The sequence below is a fragment of the Vicugna pacos genome, unplaced genomic scaffold (assembly GCF_048564905.1).
Source record: "Vicugna pacos unplaced genomic scaffold, VicPac4 scaffold_21, whole genome shotgun sequence".
Classification (NCBI taxonomy): domain Eukaryota; kingdom Metazoa; phylum Chordata; class Mammalia; order Artiodactyla; family Camelidae; genus Vicugna; species Vicugna pacos.
The window spans coordinates 9,257,037-9,275,950 of record NW_027328742.1 but is presented as its reverse complement, the minus strand read 5'-3'; the positions used below and the strand labels follow the sequence as shown (position 1 = coordinate 9,275,950).

General features: G+C 45.1%; 1 protein-coding gene across 1 annotated transcript in view; it reads left to right on the top strand.

Moving 5' to 3' along the window:
* LOC140694343 (unconventional myosin-XVI-like) overlaps window positions 1-15,154 on the top strand; it is a 148,212-nt gene extending 133,058 nt beyond the window's left edge. The window contains 1 exon segment of the mRNA XM_072957621.1: window positions 13,843-15,154. Coding sequence (XP_072813722.1) covers window positions 13,843-14,070 — 228 coding nt within the window. The 3' untranslated portion in view covers window positions 14,071-15,154.
* The last annotated feature ends 3,760 nt before the right edge of the window (window positions 15,155-18,914 follow it).

Sequence of the window (18,914 nt, the reverse complement as noted above, 5' to 3'; positions counted from 1 at the left end):
GTAGACCTCGAAGACCTGATTCTTCTCTGATTTCGATGATTATGCTATTATTTGAAACTGTCATTTCGTATTTCTGACTCTGTCAGAAATAGGTTCTAAAACAGATGAACTATGATATTGGGAAAAGTGTCATGAAGTCAACGATATAAAAAGCCTAGATTTTGAAGCCCAAGTGGATTTAATTTTATACACTTGCAGGTGATGTTTTATTACCTATTTTGGGGAAGAAGTCTTGATCAAAGAGCTGTGCTCTCACACGTTGCCTACTTTGGCAAAATCTTATCTTTTTCTTCCCCATCCGTCCTGTTTTCCTTCCCCCGTCTTGTCTAGCATTTGCATCCACCCGATTTGCCATGACTGGGCCTTAAAGACACTGTAATTGACCCAAGGAGCCACACCATGGCAGCCACGGTGCCCGCCAAATTTGCCAAATCCCTTTCTCCTGAAGCCCCTGCTGGACCGCGTTTCCCGGCAGCCTTGCAGTTAGGGGTGGTCACGTGACTAAGGTCCAGCCACTGGAACGGGAGCCATGGTGATGTGAGCCGCTCCCAAGCTTGACCACACAAACCTCCCCTTCCCTACAGTATTCCATGCCTTTTCCCAAACAAAAGCTGGATACGGAAGACTCTTAAGACCCCGGAAGATGCAAAGTCCACTCACGCCAACGTGGAAGGTCATCCACTGATCAGAAGCACCTCTTTAGCCTTGACGTGGGCAGTACACTTCTTCTGTGTCAGCCCCCCGGTATTGGCGGTCTGCCTGTCACGGCATCTTGCGTAACAGTAACTGACGGCCTTTATCCCGTGTTTGGCTTAGTGTTTCATGTGTTGCTGTTGTGCATTATTTATAGTACTTAATTAACTGGGCTCAGCCCCCATTCTTTAGCCACCTTTTTTCCTTAAGATAGTAAAAAACATGCCTGTTCATGGCTTCTGATGATAGAATTATTGCAGTGTGGCTTATCAGATGGTTTAATGCAAAATAACGATGAGTGGTGCCCCCCCACGTCATAAATACATGAAACCAAAGCTTGTAATTCTTAAGAAATGGATGTTGAGAAATTCCTCAAAATCAATAGACTTAATTTTACTCAGGGACAAAATCAGTCCCCGGGAGTAAACTGGGCACCTTGGAGAAACATTCTAATCCTTTTAGGACCTTCTTGTGGATTTAATGATTAGAAAGAATCACCTCTCTCACCGCTAGTCCTCAGGCAGGTGGCTCGGGCTGGTAGCTAAGCTTTGGAGGGAGAACCAAGGTTGGTGGCAGAGAGGGTGCTTCCCCCTCATTCAGTCAGTCCCAGCTGCGAAACTCAGCCCCTTTCCTAATTGTAGCTGATTTTTAAAATTTACCTGGATTGGGCTAGTGGTTTTATTAGCATTCAGTTTCATGAAATGGTTTTCCTCATTTCTACTTAATTATATTTAATACTATAACACACAGAATGTGGTTGTTTCCAGAAAAAAAATGTTTGGGGAAATTAATAAGTTAACAGATAAACTCTGCCCTACGAAACAGTGCAAAGGACCACGCTGGCTCCTTGGAAAGTGGATGCGTGTCCCCGGACTTAGACCTCCATCCTCTGGAGGCTGTGGAGCACTCAGCTGCCGCGGTTGTGGCCCTTGCCTTTCTGCCTTTCACACCCAGATCATCCTTTCTGCTAATTCACGTCTCTCTTGATGGCTCAGGGCTGACTCTCAAGCTGTACGTGGCACAGTGCCTTCCCCCCTCGTGTTTTTGGTAATTGTACACGCAGATGTGAACAAAAATGTGGACGCCATTCCTCACACCACTCCACCCAAGGAGGCTCCTTTCTTTTTGTGTCCTACCCCTCCTTCAGTCCAGAACAAAGCCCACAGCCCAAGAGGAATCTTTGGGCCACGATGCCTTGAAATGAGTCGCGTCCCCTCTGTGTTCCGACAGCAGTGACTGCGTCTACGATTTACTAGTCAGCTATAACGAGCATGCTGATTCATCTAATTCTCTATGTCTTGTGGCTCAGTTTGAATGAAAGCCTCTTGAGGGAGCAGGTCCTCAAGCGTGATTCTAGCCCTGGGAAACCCGTCACAGCACTTTCTTTCTCCTGATCGTTGAAAGCACACGTGTAGATTGATTAGCAGATACGGGAGACTTCTCGAAAGTCAAGGTTAGTTCAGAGGGTTGACGAAACTCAGCATCCTTGAATGTGTGTCTGGACTCTACCGCTGATCAGCCAGGTGAGTTTGGGCTGTGAGGATGCATTTCAGCATCTATGAAATGAGGCGAAGGCTCCTTAACCGGCTCGTTTCCCATGGTTATGAGAGTCTGCTGGAACAGCACGTGAAAACGCTTTCAGAACAGACAGCAGGACCATGAAGATGATGTTTGAAACGGGCTTGGGAGACCTCCGAGCTTCTACACGGGGAATCCAAACTGGGACTATTGTGGAGAAGACAGGTGGACTTACAGAGTGTCTGGGTGCATCTGAGTGAACCAACAGAGACGAGGTGAGATCGCGTGCTGATGAAGCTGGGATAATCGGAGTGGTCAGAGAGCACGGGACTTCCTGTGCTGGCTCTTAGGCTGGGGCAAGGCGGCACTGAGGATTTGTGAGCAAGCGAATTATATAAACAGATTTATTCTTTGGAGAGAGAAAAATCTAGTAGATCATTTGCCCCTAATAATACCTCCTGACATTTGCAGTGAGCCTCCCACATAATTCCCAGAAAAATAATTTTAAAGGAATTGTAATCTCTGACTCTCTGTGTTCCCAATATAATTGATGTGTATTTTTCCACATTTGAACCCATGACTACGCCATCACTACAGACATATTCTGCATGTGTGTTACCAGGTTTTGCTACAATCTGCTAGTCACTTGTACTGATGCCACCATGTTTTCTGAATGAATTGAGGTAAGAGACCAGAGCTCATATAAAATCCACAACCTAAGGTGTCACAAGTGAATTATACTGTGTGATGTATAATCATGAACTTCTGTTTTATAACTTTCCATCATAAGAAGAAACATGCATTCACTCATCAGAGTGTTTATTCTTGGCTATGAATTTACAACTAGCTGCAAAATGCAAATTAATGTTCACTTAAATTACATTAAATGTGTTCCAATATAATATTATTTATTATAAAAGTAAAGTATAATATTAGTTATTATAAAAGTAAAATTTTTTTTTAAGAAATCAACATGTGCAGGTAAGGTAAAACATTAAAATCCTGTCTCCCTCCCTCGCTGCCTGTTGCCCAGATCAGTTGCTCCTGTTTCCAGGAGAACTTGCTCCTTTGAAGGGATAGTTTCCCTTTTTTTTAACCCTTTGGCAACAGGGGAGCCAGAGCGCAGGAATGAGCGTCCCTGGGCTGCGGTGTGAATGGCTGCTTCTCACCTCGGAAGGAGCCGCTCTTGCCTGCCTGAACCAAACCTGCTGTTTTCACTTTCCGATCATTTTCTTGATTTTTTTTTTAATGTATGGACATGTCCTTCCCTTCAGTCAAAGACTTTTTGAATCGCATTTCATTTTAAGCTTTGTCGCTGGGATCTGTTTAGGTTAACTATGGTTTTACAAACTGATGCTCAAATTTCTTTTTTTTTAATGTTTTGTCCTCCAATATCTTGTTAGCAGGAGTGCAAATGGGGTTTGCATCTGAAACACTAATATTCACTATTCAGTCAGCTGAGACGCTTCCTTCTTTTAATTTCCATAAATGTCAGTTAATGCCTCTTTTCACCTTTGGGTGAATAGTCAATAGAAAAATCAGTTCTGTGACAAATGAACAGCAACATGATTTTACACACGAATTATTGAACAAAGGTTATTTTTATCCTAGGAGAGAAAGACTTAAGGTAAAAATCAGCAGCAAATTATTAATTTACCTTTATTACTATTATCCATAGAAATGCACACCCGCAGGAAGTAAGACAATTTATACCTCACTTTTCAGTTAGTTCACATCATAGGACTGTAATAATGACGCAATAAGAAACCGCTGAAAATGAGTAAACAGATATGTAAGTGATAAAGCTCATTTAAGCCTCTGCATCCTGCTGTGCTTCCCCCTGGGCCGTGAGAGGTCTCCTGGGGTTTAACCCCTAGAGTAAGTGAAGGGATTAGCGACGCCCCACGGTGGGACACAGAGGTCGCATGAAGTCGGTCCTCACATCACTTGATCAATCAGACTCTATCTTCATAGCTAACTGACACTTCCTGGACATCAGAAGACACAAAACAGGTGACAAACCTGGAGTGCAGGGCAGGATGGGGGTGGGGAGTGGGAGATGGAGACTGTGTTCTTGTCTTGAACTTTTAGATATCAGATCAGCCAGAGTTTCTCAATAACAGAAAAAAAAGACCCTACTTTTAACTCCCGTCCTGAGTTGTCCAGGCTGTGATCACCAACGTTTTAAGTAGCACTGTTTTCCAAAGATTAGTTTCGAAGAAGGAATCTTCTTGTTAAAAATCTGCGGAAAGGGAGGGATTTCGTTCGCGGATGAGGACCGCAGCGCACAGGAAAGTGACTGTGGACTGTGGTCACTGCTGCAGCTGTCCTCATGTTCTGGGAGCTCTAAATAGACTGCTCAGAGGCGTATTCATATGTTGAAGGTACGTGGCTTCGCGTCTCCCTTCTGCAGTCCTTCCTTAAAGGCAGAAAGGAGAAGGTGGGGCTATGGGTGCCACCCAGGCTGCATTTCAGGTGGTCTAAACTGACTGGAGGGGGTAAATTAAGAATGCTGAGCTCCCCTAAGTGCAGCCCACGTCGGGGAGTGCCTTGGGTGATGCTGCCCGACCCCCGGTGCTTGTGGAAGGGTCAGACAGTCCCAGCTCCCAGCAAATCCTGGATCCAAGTGGACCCTGAGCTCTGCAGCTTCCAGGTCTCTTTAGAATGTCAACTATAAAAATGAAAATCAGAATAATCTCCAAGTGTGTTATTAGATCTTCCACCAATTTTTTTTCAAAGACATTTAAGCTGACAGATAGCTTGTGCCCTTTTCTAGAAGCCCGAGTTTTACACCTGTCATTGAATAGCACCATTTTCCCCCATGCCATCCAGAAATAATAATTCTGGGTAGAAGGTGTCTTAGGCCATTTGGGGTACTATCACAAAATGCCACAGACTAGGTGGCTTATAAACCACAGAAATCTATTTCTCCCAGTCTTGGAGGCTGGAAGTCTGGGGTCGGGGAGCTGGCGTGGTTGGGTGGGGCCTGCTTTCCAGGTCACAGACCTCTCACTGTGTCCTTCCACGGTGGAAGGGCACCGATCCCATTCGTGAGGGCTCCGCCCTCATGACCTAATTACCCCAAAGGCCTTATTCCAAATGCCATCACTCGGAGCATAGGATCCCAATGTGTGAATTTGCGGACACGAACATTGAGACCATAGCATAGGAGATGCTTATTTGATTGGCCAAGGCATTGTGGTCTTTGGCCACCCTGACGTCTAGGGTGACTGTCCCACTCCCGTCACTGACCCCACTCACCAGCCACTCAAACCCATCTAGGCATGTCCGAATTCAGAGCCACACTTGAGTCCGGGACCCCGCACACGCTCTGGGGTTTCAGAGCCAGAGAGCGTTTTTAACAAGTTCCCAGGGCTTTACAGTGTTGGAAAGGGTCTTCTCTGAATCTGGGAGATGGGAACTACCTCTGAAGGGTGGGAGTCTGTCCACAGTCAACCTGGCAAGGCTCCCTTCTGTTGACTGAAATAAGCACGCAGCCTAAAAGTTAAGAGTTATATTTGATTTGGCAGGAGGACTCGAGCCGGGCTGACAGCCTCTCAGATCGCTCTGAGGGACTGATCCCAAGAGGTAGGGGAGGAGCTAGGACATATAGGAGCTTTACAACAAGGACCAGGTAGTTGGAACAATAAAATATTGCTTGTTATCTAAAGAAAATCAGGCATCACAAATTAAAGAATCTAGTGCTTTTCTATGTATGGGAGGAAGCAAACATTTGGGCTCACTGAATTCATTCCTTTGACAAGCACCTTGCTATCTAGGGCCAGGGTCCTGTCCTTTCTTATTCTGAGTCCGCTCAGGGTGCACCATTGTGAGTGGCTGCAGAGGCTGGGCTGCAAGCCTGTCCTCACTGGGGGGTGGTGGCAGCCGCTGATGACTTGGTTTCAGCATTCTTTGCTTACTGCTATGATTGCAGTATTTTCACTCACATTGCAGTATTTTCGTTCACACTTCCCTGGCCTCGATGGGGTGAGGTGCCTGATTGCCCCTAAGTTTCCAAAACAGTGACACCACAAGTCTAATACACTGTAGTGACATTTGTCCCTGTTCTCAAACGTGCATCCAAACATTCATACACTCACTCGGCTCAGACCCTCTGAGTAAGTGCACCAGATGCCTTGTGCTGGGCAGAGATTAACTCACTAGTTTCGGTCTCCAAAAGACACCCAGAGTCTCACCACACAAAAACGAATCTTGCCCGTGGGGCGTCCCAGCCGCACAGACCAGCACTCTCCCCAGTTGCATTATGTCTGTGACCCTTTTTAAATCATATAATAGTTATCCCTGACTCTTAACGGTTCTTAAGTGATTTTATTATAATGTTAATGAAAACTGCATCCACATCATTACATAAAATCCCTTTATTCTTTTAGCTTTCAGTATAGCTAAGAAATCAAAGCTGATTCAGTGAAACCAAAACCTACAAAAGCCAAAAAAGCTAACATTTACATTTATTTGAAGTATGACTTTGTTTAGATGAAATGAAATTGCTGTTGAAAATACTAACCTGGCTCTGACTCTGATCCCTGCACCTTAGTGAGATCTACTGTCGTGTGCCTTTGGTTGACCCACGTCTCCATCTTTTCTATTTGAACTGCTAGGCAACCTACCTTACAATGTCAAATCACTTAGCATTTTCTTGGAGGAAAAGACCTTATCTGAATATTAAATCCATTTACTCTCTCCTCTTTAACCTGCAACGATGTAAATAATGTGACCTGTGTCAGTCTGCTTGTAAATAAAATACATCAGAAAATGAAATCTCACTGAGCACTAGCTTAAAAAGCAAGGCATTCAAGTGGTCCAAAGCACAATTACACCAATTTTTTTAAAGTATCATAAAAATAAAAAAAAGCAAAAAAATTTTAGATTGTCCCAAGAAATTGAGGACCCCTGGAAAAACATTTACAGATCTCAATTTCAGAAACAGGTAACAGTTGTTGAAATTACTCACTAATATCTGATTTTTAGTGCTTTTTCTCTTACTCCAAAATCTGAAAGACATCTAGACCTTTTGTCATTTTCTTCTTGCATAATTTTCTTTATTTTAAATCGTATAGAAATCATAGTTATGTTATAAATCCAGTATTTTGAGATCTTCTTGTTAATCAGGAAGGAAAAGAACATGTTATATTTACATAGGGCCACAAATCATGCAAACTACTTTGATTTAACATTATCCGATTGAGTCATCAAGATAATCATAAGTCAGTATGTTTGAGGGTTTTCTCGAGTCAAAGAGTTAACAATTGACAAAATCATAAGAGCCCACATTTATAGAATGCTCCCTACATTTTCAAGGCACTTAAAGGCAGCTCACATATGGCATCCATATAACCCCCACCCCCGTCCTTCTGAGGTTGACGATGACTGTGAACCCACTTCACAGGTGAGGAGGCTGATGGGCTTGGTCAAGGTCACACATCCATTAGGTGGCAAATTCAGGATTCCCATCCAGGCACCCTGACTGGAGAGACGTGGTTTGTCCACATCCCACCCAGACTCAAACCAGAATCAGAGTCCTCGCGGGTCTGCCAGTCTCTGTTAGAGACGGAAGCTCAGTGTCATTACCGGCACTTGTCTGCATCAAGCCCCGTGGAAATGCCTCCCGGCCTTTTCCACCCCTCTTTCCAGCTGGGGCCCATCTCGTCTTTCAAAATTCAGAGCAAAGTTACCACCTCTTTGAAGTCTCTCCAGACCTTCCTCTACAGAGCCCCCTTCTCCAGGTAAATGATACAAAAAAAAAAAAAAAAAGGAAAAAAAGCTTAAAAAGACTCCTTCTTGTTGACCCACTCATGTCAAGACACTTGCACGGCTGGCATGTCCACCAGTTCGTTTAGAAGCAGGACACTTGTCACTTTCATGGTGCTGCCGCATAGAGCCCCGCGGTCCGGGTCCTGTCTTACTTCCCAGCGGGAGTGCTGCCCTCTGGTTCTGAAAGATAATGATTTTGTGTGCAAACACGATTATATAGAACATGTCAGAAGAAAAACTAGGTAAGGGACCAGCTGTCTGGAGGGATAACGTGGGGGGAGATACATCTTTGGCAACAACGGAAAACCAGACTGAAGACACCGGTATGGCTCCTTTTATGCTTCAAACAAACCAGGATAAATGAGGTCCAGGGAGAAGCCGGCTAACTCCAGGCCACACTGCCAGGGGCACCCCTGACCCCACAGTCATCTCTCTTCTTTCTGAAAAGAAATGGTTCCCTTTCAATACCCAAACCAAATTTTTCATGCTTAGCATGCACAGGGTCCTGGGTTCAATCCCTAATACCTCCTCTAAAAAGAAAGAAAACCTAATTACCTGCCCCCTGCCAGTAATAAAATAAATAATTGAAATATTTTAAATAAATAAATAAATAAATAAATAAATAAATAAATAAATAAATAAATTATCATATTCAATTTATTGGGAAATAGCAAATGATGGCAAGGGATGTTGTAACGGTTTCTGTTACCACCAATGGGATGTGAAATATAAAGAATGACCAAACACCGATTTTGATATTTTCTATGCTGCTGGATAATATTGCAAATACTTTCTCTGCCTCATAGGTTACTTGACCACCACTTAACTAACATGCAGAGTTGCATGTGTTTGCTGTTCTAAAATACTGAAGCTCTTACAGTGTCTTTGACAAATGTGACTTGTGTGCCTCATAACCTGGTAAATTTAATAAATCTAAATGAAGCAGATTGAGCATCATTAGTCAGGGCACACGGTCCCTGTCTTCTGATCTTTTCCACGTTGTCTCACAGATCATAGTTCTCAAGTGCCCTCTGACCTTCACTGTGTCAAAAGGGGTGGCCGAGCATATGTCCTTACACAGAATTTCAGCCTTAATTTAGGACAACCTGTGAAGATTCATTGTATGTGTGTTTTTTTTTTTTAACAAAGATCAATACCGTTGATATTTCAGCATCTCATTTATGCCACTCTGGCAACTATTTTTATATACCTCTTAGATTTTACTCAGTGCCTATTAATCTCCATAATATAAGATACAGTCATGGGATCTCTCAGTGAGAAGGTTTATTCTGAGCATTGGTTGATTATCACAAACATCAGTCAAATTTTTGCTTATCACGGAAGCATCGAAAGCTCTTGGTGGTTGATTCAAAGAGGGTGGGCTTCTGTCTCCACTACATTATTCAAGACATCGATATCCTCATTAAGAAAATGCCTTCTAATGGTTTGTGTGTCTTAAATTTTCCACCTTTTATAATGTGCTGGGGAATTCAGATATTTTTAGTAAATGCCGAGAAGCTTTGAAAGGCTAGAGAGCTTTTTTTTTGTTTGTTTCCCCAGGGAAGCAATGACTCAGGGGATTTGGGACATTTTATGTCAAAATCCCTCCCCACAAGCCTAATTCAGATCAGCAGCCACTGAAAGTCACTCTCAGCAGATGGGCTGCTTCTGCGGTGTGACTCACTCTCCAAATCTTCCCTATTATGAAGGTCTTAGCAGAGGGTCACACCTAGTATATATTTTTGGCCATTATGAAAAGCTGCTGAAAAGAGTTTAGCATGGAAAAGAAATACAGAATGGATAGATTCTGTGCCTCATACGAGGACAGAGGGTCTGTGCACACCAGCAGCGGCATAAATACAGCACAAGCCATCAGGTCGTGGAAAAGCATCTCCAGCTGCTGGGTGGAGACTGGGATTGTGTTTTCATGCTCTACTCTGTTTTGTTAGGAACTGGCCTCCATCTTTACATGTATATATATTTGCACTCTACTTGCTTTCTTTTAGATTATTTATTATTTCATATTAATTTGTTAATTATACCTCCTCTCACTATTCTTTTTGTACTTTTGCTGGAGAATAAGGCGTGACTCCTTGATTTATTTCACCTTAATAAATTACGTTATTCTGGTCATTTCCCTAATACCGCTGGCACCTTCGACCCTCTAAGCTCCACGTTTCCCTCCTGGCTCTTGCAGTTGCTGTTGGTGTGCTGTTCTACATACGATGTAAAGTCTGTAAGACACTGCAAGCATATCATTTATATTTACCCATGGACTGAATTCCCGTGTCCTTAATTCTCTCTTAAATTTCCATTTTTCACCTTGGATCATTTTCTTCACCTTAAAAAAAAAAAAAACAGGCAAGACTTGTGATAGCAAATTTCCTTGTTCTCATTTGTCCAAAAAATTGTTTTCAGCTTTCTTTCATTTTTGCAAGATGTCTTGATTGAGTATAGAATCCTAGGTTGAACTACTGTCTTTCAGTGCTTTAACCTGCAATTTGTGGTTTTCTGGCTACCAACGTTTCTGTTTAGAAGTCAGCATTCACTCTCATGATTGCTCCTTTGAAGGTAATTGGGTTTTTTTCCTCTAGATTTGTAAAACTTTTTTCTTTGTCTTTGACCTTGGGCATTTTTAATACAGTGTCTTACTGATTACAAATTGTCCTTATTGTTGCTGGCAGTGTGTGGATTTATCTTGTGTGCGGTTTGCTGAACTTCATAATTTGTCCACCCCAGGTTCTGGAAACTTATTGCTTTGAATATTGCTTTGCCACTTTCTTTACATTTCTGCTCCTTTTACGTGCATGTCTATTCTGCTGTTTCTTTTATTTATTCATCTTTTTCTCTATTTTCTTAAGCATTTAATTATAGGTAATTTTAAAGTCTGTTTCTGCTAACTCTAAACCTGGACCATCCATGAGTCTGTTTTAGCTTTTGGCTTTGGGTAAATATCCTGTCTGTTCACATGTATAGTAACTTCTGGTTGCATAGTAGGCATTGTGGGTGAGCAGACTACAGACACCACAGATGACGCCTTCTCCCTAAGAGGATTTCACCAGCCTGCGTCAGGAAGCAAAGGCAAGAGGCGATCACCTTAATCCAATCAAGTATTGAGCTGTGATGGAAAACCAGCCTACCTCTGGTTGTCCGCTAATCCTCCGGCCGCGCCCTCCTGTGCGCGGACTGAGACCCTGACAGTGTGCGCTCATCAGCACTGAAACATTATTGTAGCTCCAGCTGTGCGTTTCAGAGCCCCTGGCCCGGCTCTCCTGCTGTGTGCCCCACTCAGTTTCAAAATCTGCAAGTCTTGAAGATGAGGCTTGTCGGATACTTAAGGCTATCACCTCTCCTGTCATACTTTTTGCTTCTGAAGCACATCTAGGCGATTTCACTCTGCTTTTTATAAGTTTTTGGCTCAGGGCCCCACTCACTCATGCAGTTGAAGAGCTCAACAAACGTCTCTTGGGGAAAATGGCCGTGCATCTGGGGGTTCTCAAGTTTTCAAATGGTTCATCTAGTCTCATCCAGCTGCAAAATATCGTATGGATTTTCTCTCTTTTAAAAAGGGTTCTCGAGACCTACAGAAGGACTCCACATGTCCCCAGAAGACCAAAAAAGTAGCTGGTAATTATCCAGTTATCCATTTGCTGGGAAAGATTCTCCCCATCCATAATGTTAGTTTTTCTAATTCACAGTTTACCAGAGTTTTCCAGTGTTTCAAAAATATGATTTTTGTAATTTATCCCCTTTTTTGCACTTTTACAATGGGAGCAGTAACCTGCCGTGACCTAAACATCCAATGTAGAGGGTCCTTCTTTTGTTTCTAAATAGATCGATGTGAAGTTGTGTTACTTCAGAAAGATGAGATCTCTATGAAATGTTGGGAAAATAAACAACTGAGAGGGATACACTTCCATCCATTAAATATCCTCCCGTAAGAGTAAATCCAAGGACAGTGTTTTTCAGAGGTTGCTGTTATGTGCTGACTGTGTGCCAGGGAACATACATACAAATAATCAATATTCAACTTGATTTACAGGGTAAATCAAACGGATGCTAAATGTAATCAACACAGCATCCGCCAGTGGAGAAGGTAGAGGAACTAGAATACATGAGTGAAAGAAACACATGCTTCACTCAAATCCCAATTAGAAAAAGAAGGAAAGAGGGAGACGGTGTAGGGACCCTGGTCTTTCAGATCCTCGACATCAATTCTTTACATAAATAATCAGCCTTGTGGGACAAGAGTTGGGAAGACAGACTCTGCATTCAGACTGCCTGGTTCCACCATTTTCCATGTGGCTTTGGGAAATTACTTAACCTTTTTGCGCCTTAGTGTCCCCACCTGCAAAGGGCTTGCAGTGCTTTCCGGAGTTCCTGGGAGGGCTGCACGAGTTCATATCGGCAAGGTGCTCAGGAAGGCACCTGACACACACTTAGCACTGAAGTGTTCATTCCATAACTGATTTTATGCACGCCCTCCCCCCTGTTTTCTTGGCTCGCTTCCCTGACAGTGGAGGCTTTCCGGCTTCCACAAGAGTCTTCCCAGCAGGAAAATGCCTGGTTTGCAGGTCATTCTGGTACAATCCTGGAAACTAGAGAAAAACACCCTTTTCAAGGGGTGTAGTGTTTGCGCAGCTCACTTTTGATCAGTGCCTGGAGCTTGCTTCAGGGATTGGGCAATCATAGTCTTGCTTTCCTTTTTTTAATGTGGTTATCAATGGATTCAATTTGGGGCGACCCCCTTTTGCTAATAACCAGTTCCAGAAATCTAGTTTTGCACTACAGACATGCATTTGACCTCCTGGCTTCTGTGTTTTAACATCATGTCTCAACGTTCTGCCCATCGCTTTGGTTCTAGGCTTTAAAAATCTTCTTCTGTAGGCTGTAGGCCCGGGTGCCCAGACCTGTCCTGGGACGCTGACGGTCCTTGTTGTTTTCAGATGACTGTTCTCACCTAAGCCAACCAGTGGTGCCTTTGTTTCATTCTCCTTTGTCTTGATGGAGAGGCTGGAGGTGATGCAGGAACAAAGTAGCAGGTGCTTTGAAGGCGGGCTGAGCCGTCTCACTTCCTCTGAATCCTCCCCAGTACCCCCATTCTGATGTCCAGAATCTCATTTTTTTCAACCAGCATACTCACTGTAGAATTGACAGAAAAATCGGTCTCTGCCATGCACAGTGGTTCCAGATTACTGGTTGCAGGCAGTAGAGGGAACCCACACCATGTAGCCTGCTTGTCTGGAAGGATCCCAGTCGCCCCCAGCGGGCAAGCTCTGCCTCTCCAGGGACCTCAAGGAAGCCGATGAAGCAGCCGATACAGTTGCACGTTGTGATGCCCTGCCCCCACGGCCCCTGAAGTTCCCATCTCTGCGGACCCCCTGGTTAATGCATGGTGGTCAGAATGGGGTCACATGACCTCAAAAGATGTCGACTAGTAACTGTGAGTAGGCAGAGGAGTGGATTCTGGAATGGGGTGAGACTTCAGAAATCCACGCACATCTATTACAGACGGAATTACAGTTGCGATACATTAAATGACCAAGTGGGTGATGCTGTAAGAGTGTATACAATGAGACGGCAAACAGACACTGCATTCCTTCTAGTATCCCTGGGTGTACATCAGATGCTGACCAGGGCCCCCTAACTGTTCCACAAGTTCCATTTATTGTCTTAATTCTGCAGCCCACCGCCGAGCCCTGGGCGCGCTGCTCCCGGGGCAGCAGAGCCGGGAGGCTTCCGAGCGGGGCCGGGGTGCGTGTGCCCCGGCCGGCGCCCCGGGTCCAGGTGGGTGGCCCTGTGGCCCCCCTCACGCGTCCACAGTGTTTGGTGCTACCGTTTCCCCCTCTCCTCCCGCAGGTGATCCACCAGCTGCGGCTCTCGGAGAACGAGAGCGCGGCGCTGCAGGAGCTGCTGGACTGGCGGCGGCGGCTCTGCGAGGAGCGGGGGGACTGGCCGCAGATCCTGCGCCGCTCGGAGCCCAGGGCGCCGCCCCCGCCTCCCTGCAAGAAGCCCACCCTTCTGAAGAAGCCCGAGGGGGCCTCCTGCAGCCGGCTGCCCTCCCAGTTCTGGGACACCACCCTGTGAGGCGGCGCGGGCTCCGGGCTCGCGGGCGGGGCGGCGTCGGGAGCATCGGGGCGCTCAGGCCGCACGTCTCCACGCAAAGCACAGGACAGCCCGCTAAGTGCACGCGACCCCCGGGCGTGTGCGCGCGCGCACATGCATGTGTGTGCGTGTGCGCTTTCCCACCCGGGGTACGCTCGGATTTTCAGGCCCCGCGGACCCGGGCCGTGCGACCCCGAGGGAGCGAGAGCGAGGCCGGGCCAAGGGCGGCCGCGGAGGGAGGGGACGCCAGGGAGGAGGGGCCCACGCACGCTGCGCAGCCGTGTCTGCGCGGTCCGACCGCGCGCGACTGTGCTCCGGTCACCCTGGGACACACTACAGGACATACGTTCTCTTTCTTTGTAGGTGTTTGTGTTTTATTGCAGTTCCGATCCCGATCGTTCCTTACGTTTGTTACTGTGTTTTATATCTTTATGCAATTGGTGGTGCTCCCTTTCTTCAAAATACAGATTTTAAAACATCATTTCTAGAATTTTTTCCCACATACCTTTAATGTTTGTTTTTTTTTAATGTAAAGTACCTGAAAACGCTGAGACGGTATCGTTGTTTTTGCTTCGCCGTGTGGAGCCGTGCAAACCCCTGGCTGCAATCCCATGTCTTCTGCTTCATTCACTGGTCAGCAGGCGGTGCCTTCCCGTGCCTCGTATTTCTGGGCGTGTGGGTTGGGAGCTCTTTACTTAAATCTCATCTCCTGACTTGGGCAGGGGTTACAGGAAGTGAGGCACTCGCTTCAACTCACTCACAGGGCTTCAGATTCATAGCTGGGGCGTGAAGGGATCGTGTCCACTCAAAGGTCTGCCTAGTGCAGGGCAGCACACTGAGAGCCTCTGGCTGCAGCGGCCAGGCTGCTCCACAAGACCTGGTCCCTGCAGAGCTTCCCTGCATGGCTCGCCACCCCGAACCCTCTGCCTCCTTGGATGCACAGGTCTTGCTTATCCATGGCTTCTGCCCACTGCTAGGAAGTTCTGAGTACTGGCATCAGACCATCATGTCTTGCTCTTTGGAACTTTGTATTCATACCCACCTTTGAAAAGTTACTGTGGCAATAAAAGGGTACAACTCTGTTCTTCTGTGCTGGTGTTTATGTGCTGGTCATGTTGTTTTGCACAAACTTTTCCGTCTCCTGATTGGATAAGTAAGGGCAAGGAGGACGTCTCATTCCCACGGCCTCCCTTCCTACATTCTTCTCACAGCATCTTGCCAGCTTCAGGCATTATGGTTTATTTTAAAACAAATTTTTTATTGAATTTTATTTTTTATGGAAATATAGTTGGTATACGATGTTAGTTTCAGGTGTACAGTGAAGTGATTCACTTATACATATACACACACATATATGTGTATTTTTTTCAGATTCTTTTCCATTACAGATTATCACCAGAATATAGTTCCTTGTAGGTCCTTGTTGTTTATCTATTTTATATGTAGTAGTGTGTTTCTGTTCATCCAGATGCCTAATGTACCCCTCTCCCCCATCCCCTTTTGTAACTATAGTCTGTAAAACGAAGATATTCGTGGTTATTCATGTGTAACTCCTAGGCAGGCATATGTCAGTTTAGGAATAATAACAGGCCAGTAAATCAGGAGAGGACTTCCACTGCAAAGACAGTTCGTTAGACTCACAAACCCCACACTGCACCGGGGGCAGGGTGGGGGTGGGGTGCCGCGTGGAGAGGCCCCCGGGTGCGGCTGGAGGCAGTGGAAGCGGGGTGGGGGCGGGGCGGCAAGCTTGTTTTGTGGTTTCCTGGGGAGGAACGCGAGGCTGGGTGTGCGTATGTGGCAGTGACGGGTCAGTCGTTCCAGCTGGCTCTCAGGTACAGAGGCTGCCTTGGTTGTCTGGTGGCTGGCCCGGGGCAGGGGGACAGTGGCCTGGAGAGGGAGAGGCAGATAAAGGGGGTGGCTGGGGTGTGGTCCTAGAATGGTTGGGGTTTTCTCCCTCTAGAACCAGGCTGGCCTGGGGAGGGGCAGTCGCTCCAGTGTCAGCAAGGCCCAGATGTCAAAGCATCAGAATGCAGGACATTAAGAGACTGTGAAGACATGGTCAAGTGGTAACATGGCTGACATCACCCGACAATCTCAGGGAGGTGTCTGCCCCTCTCCAGCTTGACAACAATCCAGCCCCACTCCCCGCCTTTCTTCCCTCTGCCCCTGACGTCCGACTGCCTAACCTCAGCCACAGAGCAACAGTGATGCCAGCCTCCTGCGAGCCACCTCTTCCTTGGCCAGGCCTTCACACTGGAGGCACTTCACGACCTTTGTTAAATTAAAACAGTGAGCTGGATTTCTCTGCACACACACACACACACCGTGTGTTTATTTACACCAGAGTGAAAAGCGAACAGTTCAAGCATGAGACTTGTGAGAGCTTGTGAGAACGTGCGCCGAGCACCTGCTGTGACTGTTCCGGTTGCTCTGCACGTGCGGCTCCGGCAGTCCGGGGCTCGGGCAGCGGCCACCCGGACCTGCCCGTCACCCATTCCAGGCAGCATGAGCATCACGTGTAAGTGAGTATTTACTCTGTCCAGTGGTGCCTGTGTCTCATCCAGGGTCCTTCATCTTCTAGAGCTAAAGGCCGACCCCGGGAAGACTTTCTGAAACAGTCTCTGAACTCAGAAGTCCCGCCTTTTGTGCTTTGCGGTCTGGACTCCGCAGCGCAGGGGTTTCAATCTGTGGCCCTCACTGCCTTACAGCCAGCTGATCAGGCCTGTTCCACTTACAGGACAGGAAAGTCAGCTGAGACTCAGAGCATTCACAGCCGTGATGGCATTAACAGCATTACCAGTCGTCGTAATATGGGATAAAGTCCAAATCTGTGTGGGCATTAAAGGTCCCCTCGGAATGATTCTTTAAGTTCCTCAACAATTACAACATTGTCAAAATAATAAAGGTACTGTTCTGGATAATAAAGCACTGAATGCTTTTCCACATAAGCAAGATTTCCACAATTATGTATGTTTGCAGTGTAGTTAATGATGGTGTTTTAATTGCTATCAGACCATAAGGTGTGAATTATGATGGATTGTTGGGCCTGAGACCTTATGTTTAGCAACATAGTTGGTATGAATTATTATCCTCTGTTCAAAAACTGCCCAATCTTATTGCTTTTAAAAATAATACTTTATGAGAGGTTACTAAAAACTGCTATCAAAATGTTTAGGGTGGGTTAAAATGATTTAAAAGGTATTTTCTACAGTGGAAAAATATGTCCTCAGTATTCTTAAATAGTGGTATATAATTTAGTAGAATTCTGCTACCCAATGAAAGCAACAACAAGTTAAAATCTTAGGTTTGGAAATGACCGTCGCATATGAACATTACACAACTGGGACAAGAAATACATTGTGAATTCCATAGTCTAGAAGTGTGGATACATTTCTGGGAAAATTCTATTCTTAACCACTTTCAGCCAGACATCCACCTCAGCTTCTGTCACAGCGAAGGACATGAGGCTGTTACATAAGGGCACTCTGCAGTGGAAACATTTCACCCACTGGCTATTGCTCTGCACTGCTAACTTTTTCCACCTTTTAAATGTATATCTTTAGTTAGAAGTTAAAAATTTTTATTTTTAATTCTCATTGGGAAATTTTCAGCAAAAAAATTTTCAAAGCTGGGAAAATAAAAACAAAAACCCAACAGTGTTCCAAGGAAAAGTTTGGTGTAATTTCATCACATTTTTCAAATTGTTTTTAGCTGCACATAAAAATCCATGCAATGGAGATGAGAGCAATTATATTTCCTTTTATTGTGCAATGGTAAATTCTCTACAATGTTCATGGTTTCCCAGAACAGTAACACTGCTTTCAGAAAACTAAAAATACATTCTTCACCCCCATTCTATTTCCTTTACATCTTATTCATAAGCAATGACTTTATCAAACAGATTCTACAGTGTTCTACCCGTGTGAGTTACAAAGTTACCCACATAGCAAGGGGTTGTAGCATGCTGAGTTAGAGCCTGGAAGAATTACCTTTGTAGTTTTTCTCTTTACCTAAGTACTGCAGACCCCTGGGATGTTCCCATTATTGTGGTTTCAGTAAGTTTCTCTAAAATCCAGGATGCTTTGTAAAACTTTAAAGATGACTTTTTCAAAGGGTAAGTCTTATTAGCTGCCTATAATACATCTCCAGCACCTGTTCTGATTTCTCAGATCACTTTTCGGATTTTTAAAAAATCTATTTATACCTCAAATATCACTTTTTTGTGATTGGACAGCACAATATAATCTGGATTTTATGTAGCGGACCAGGTCATTACAATGGCAGAAGAAAATCTCGGTGTCGTCTCACAAGAAAATATTAAAGGTGAATAAATCTACGCAGTTATTTCAACTGTTGTTTTATAATAGGAACGCATCAAGTGTGTCTTCTCCTTCCTTTGAATTCGTCATCGACAGACGTCCTGGCGTATCTGCTGGCCTGCCTCCCCCACAGCCCGGGAAGCGCGTGCGGCTTCAAAGGAGGTCTCCAGAGCTCGCCCAGGGGACGCTTCCCTGATGCCACCACTCAGTCTCCAAAGTCTACAGAAAATCAAAGAGAATGAAAGTACTGATACATTCCAAGGGGAGGGAGATCAAAGCTCTGAAGAAAAATGGAATAAAACTAAATTCAATTTGAGGTTTTTATCTTTTAAGATTTCAGCAAACAAAGAGGATGGAGGTCCATGATCTAAAACAATTGGTTGCAAAGTGGATAAAGTCTGTCACCTTCTGAAGGGTGATTTTCTTATTGAACCCACTTTGGGGGCTCTGTTAAACTGAAATCCATCGAACGAGGTCGTGAATGATAACAAGCAGAGCCAGTCTGCC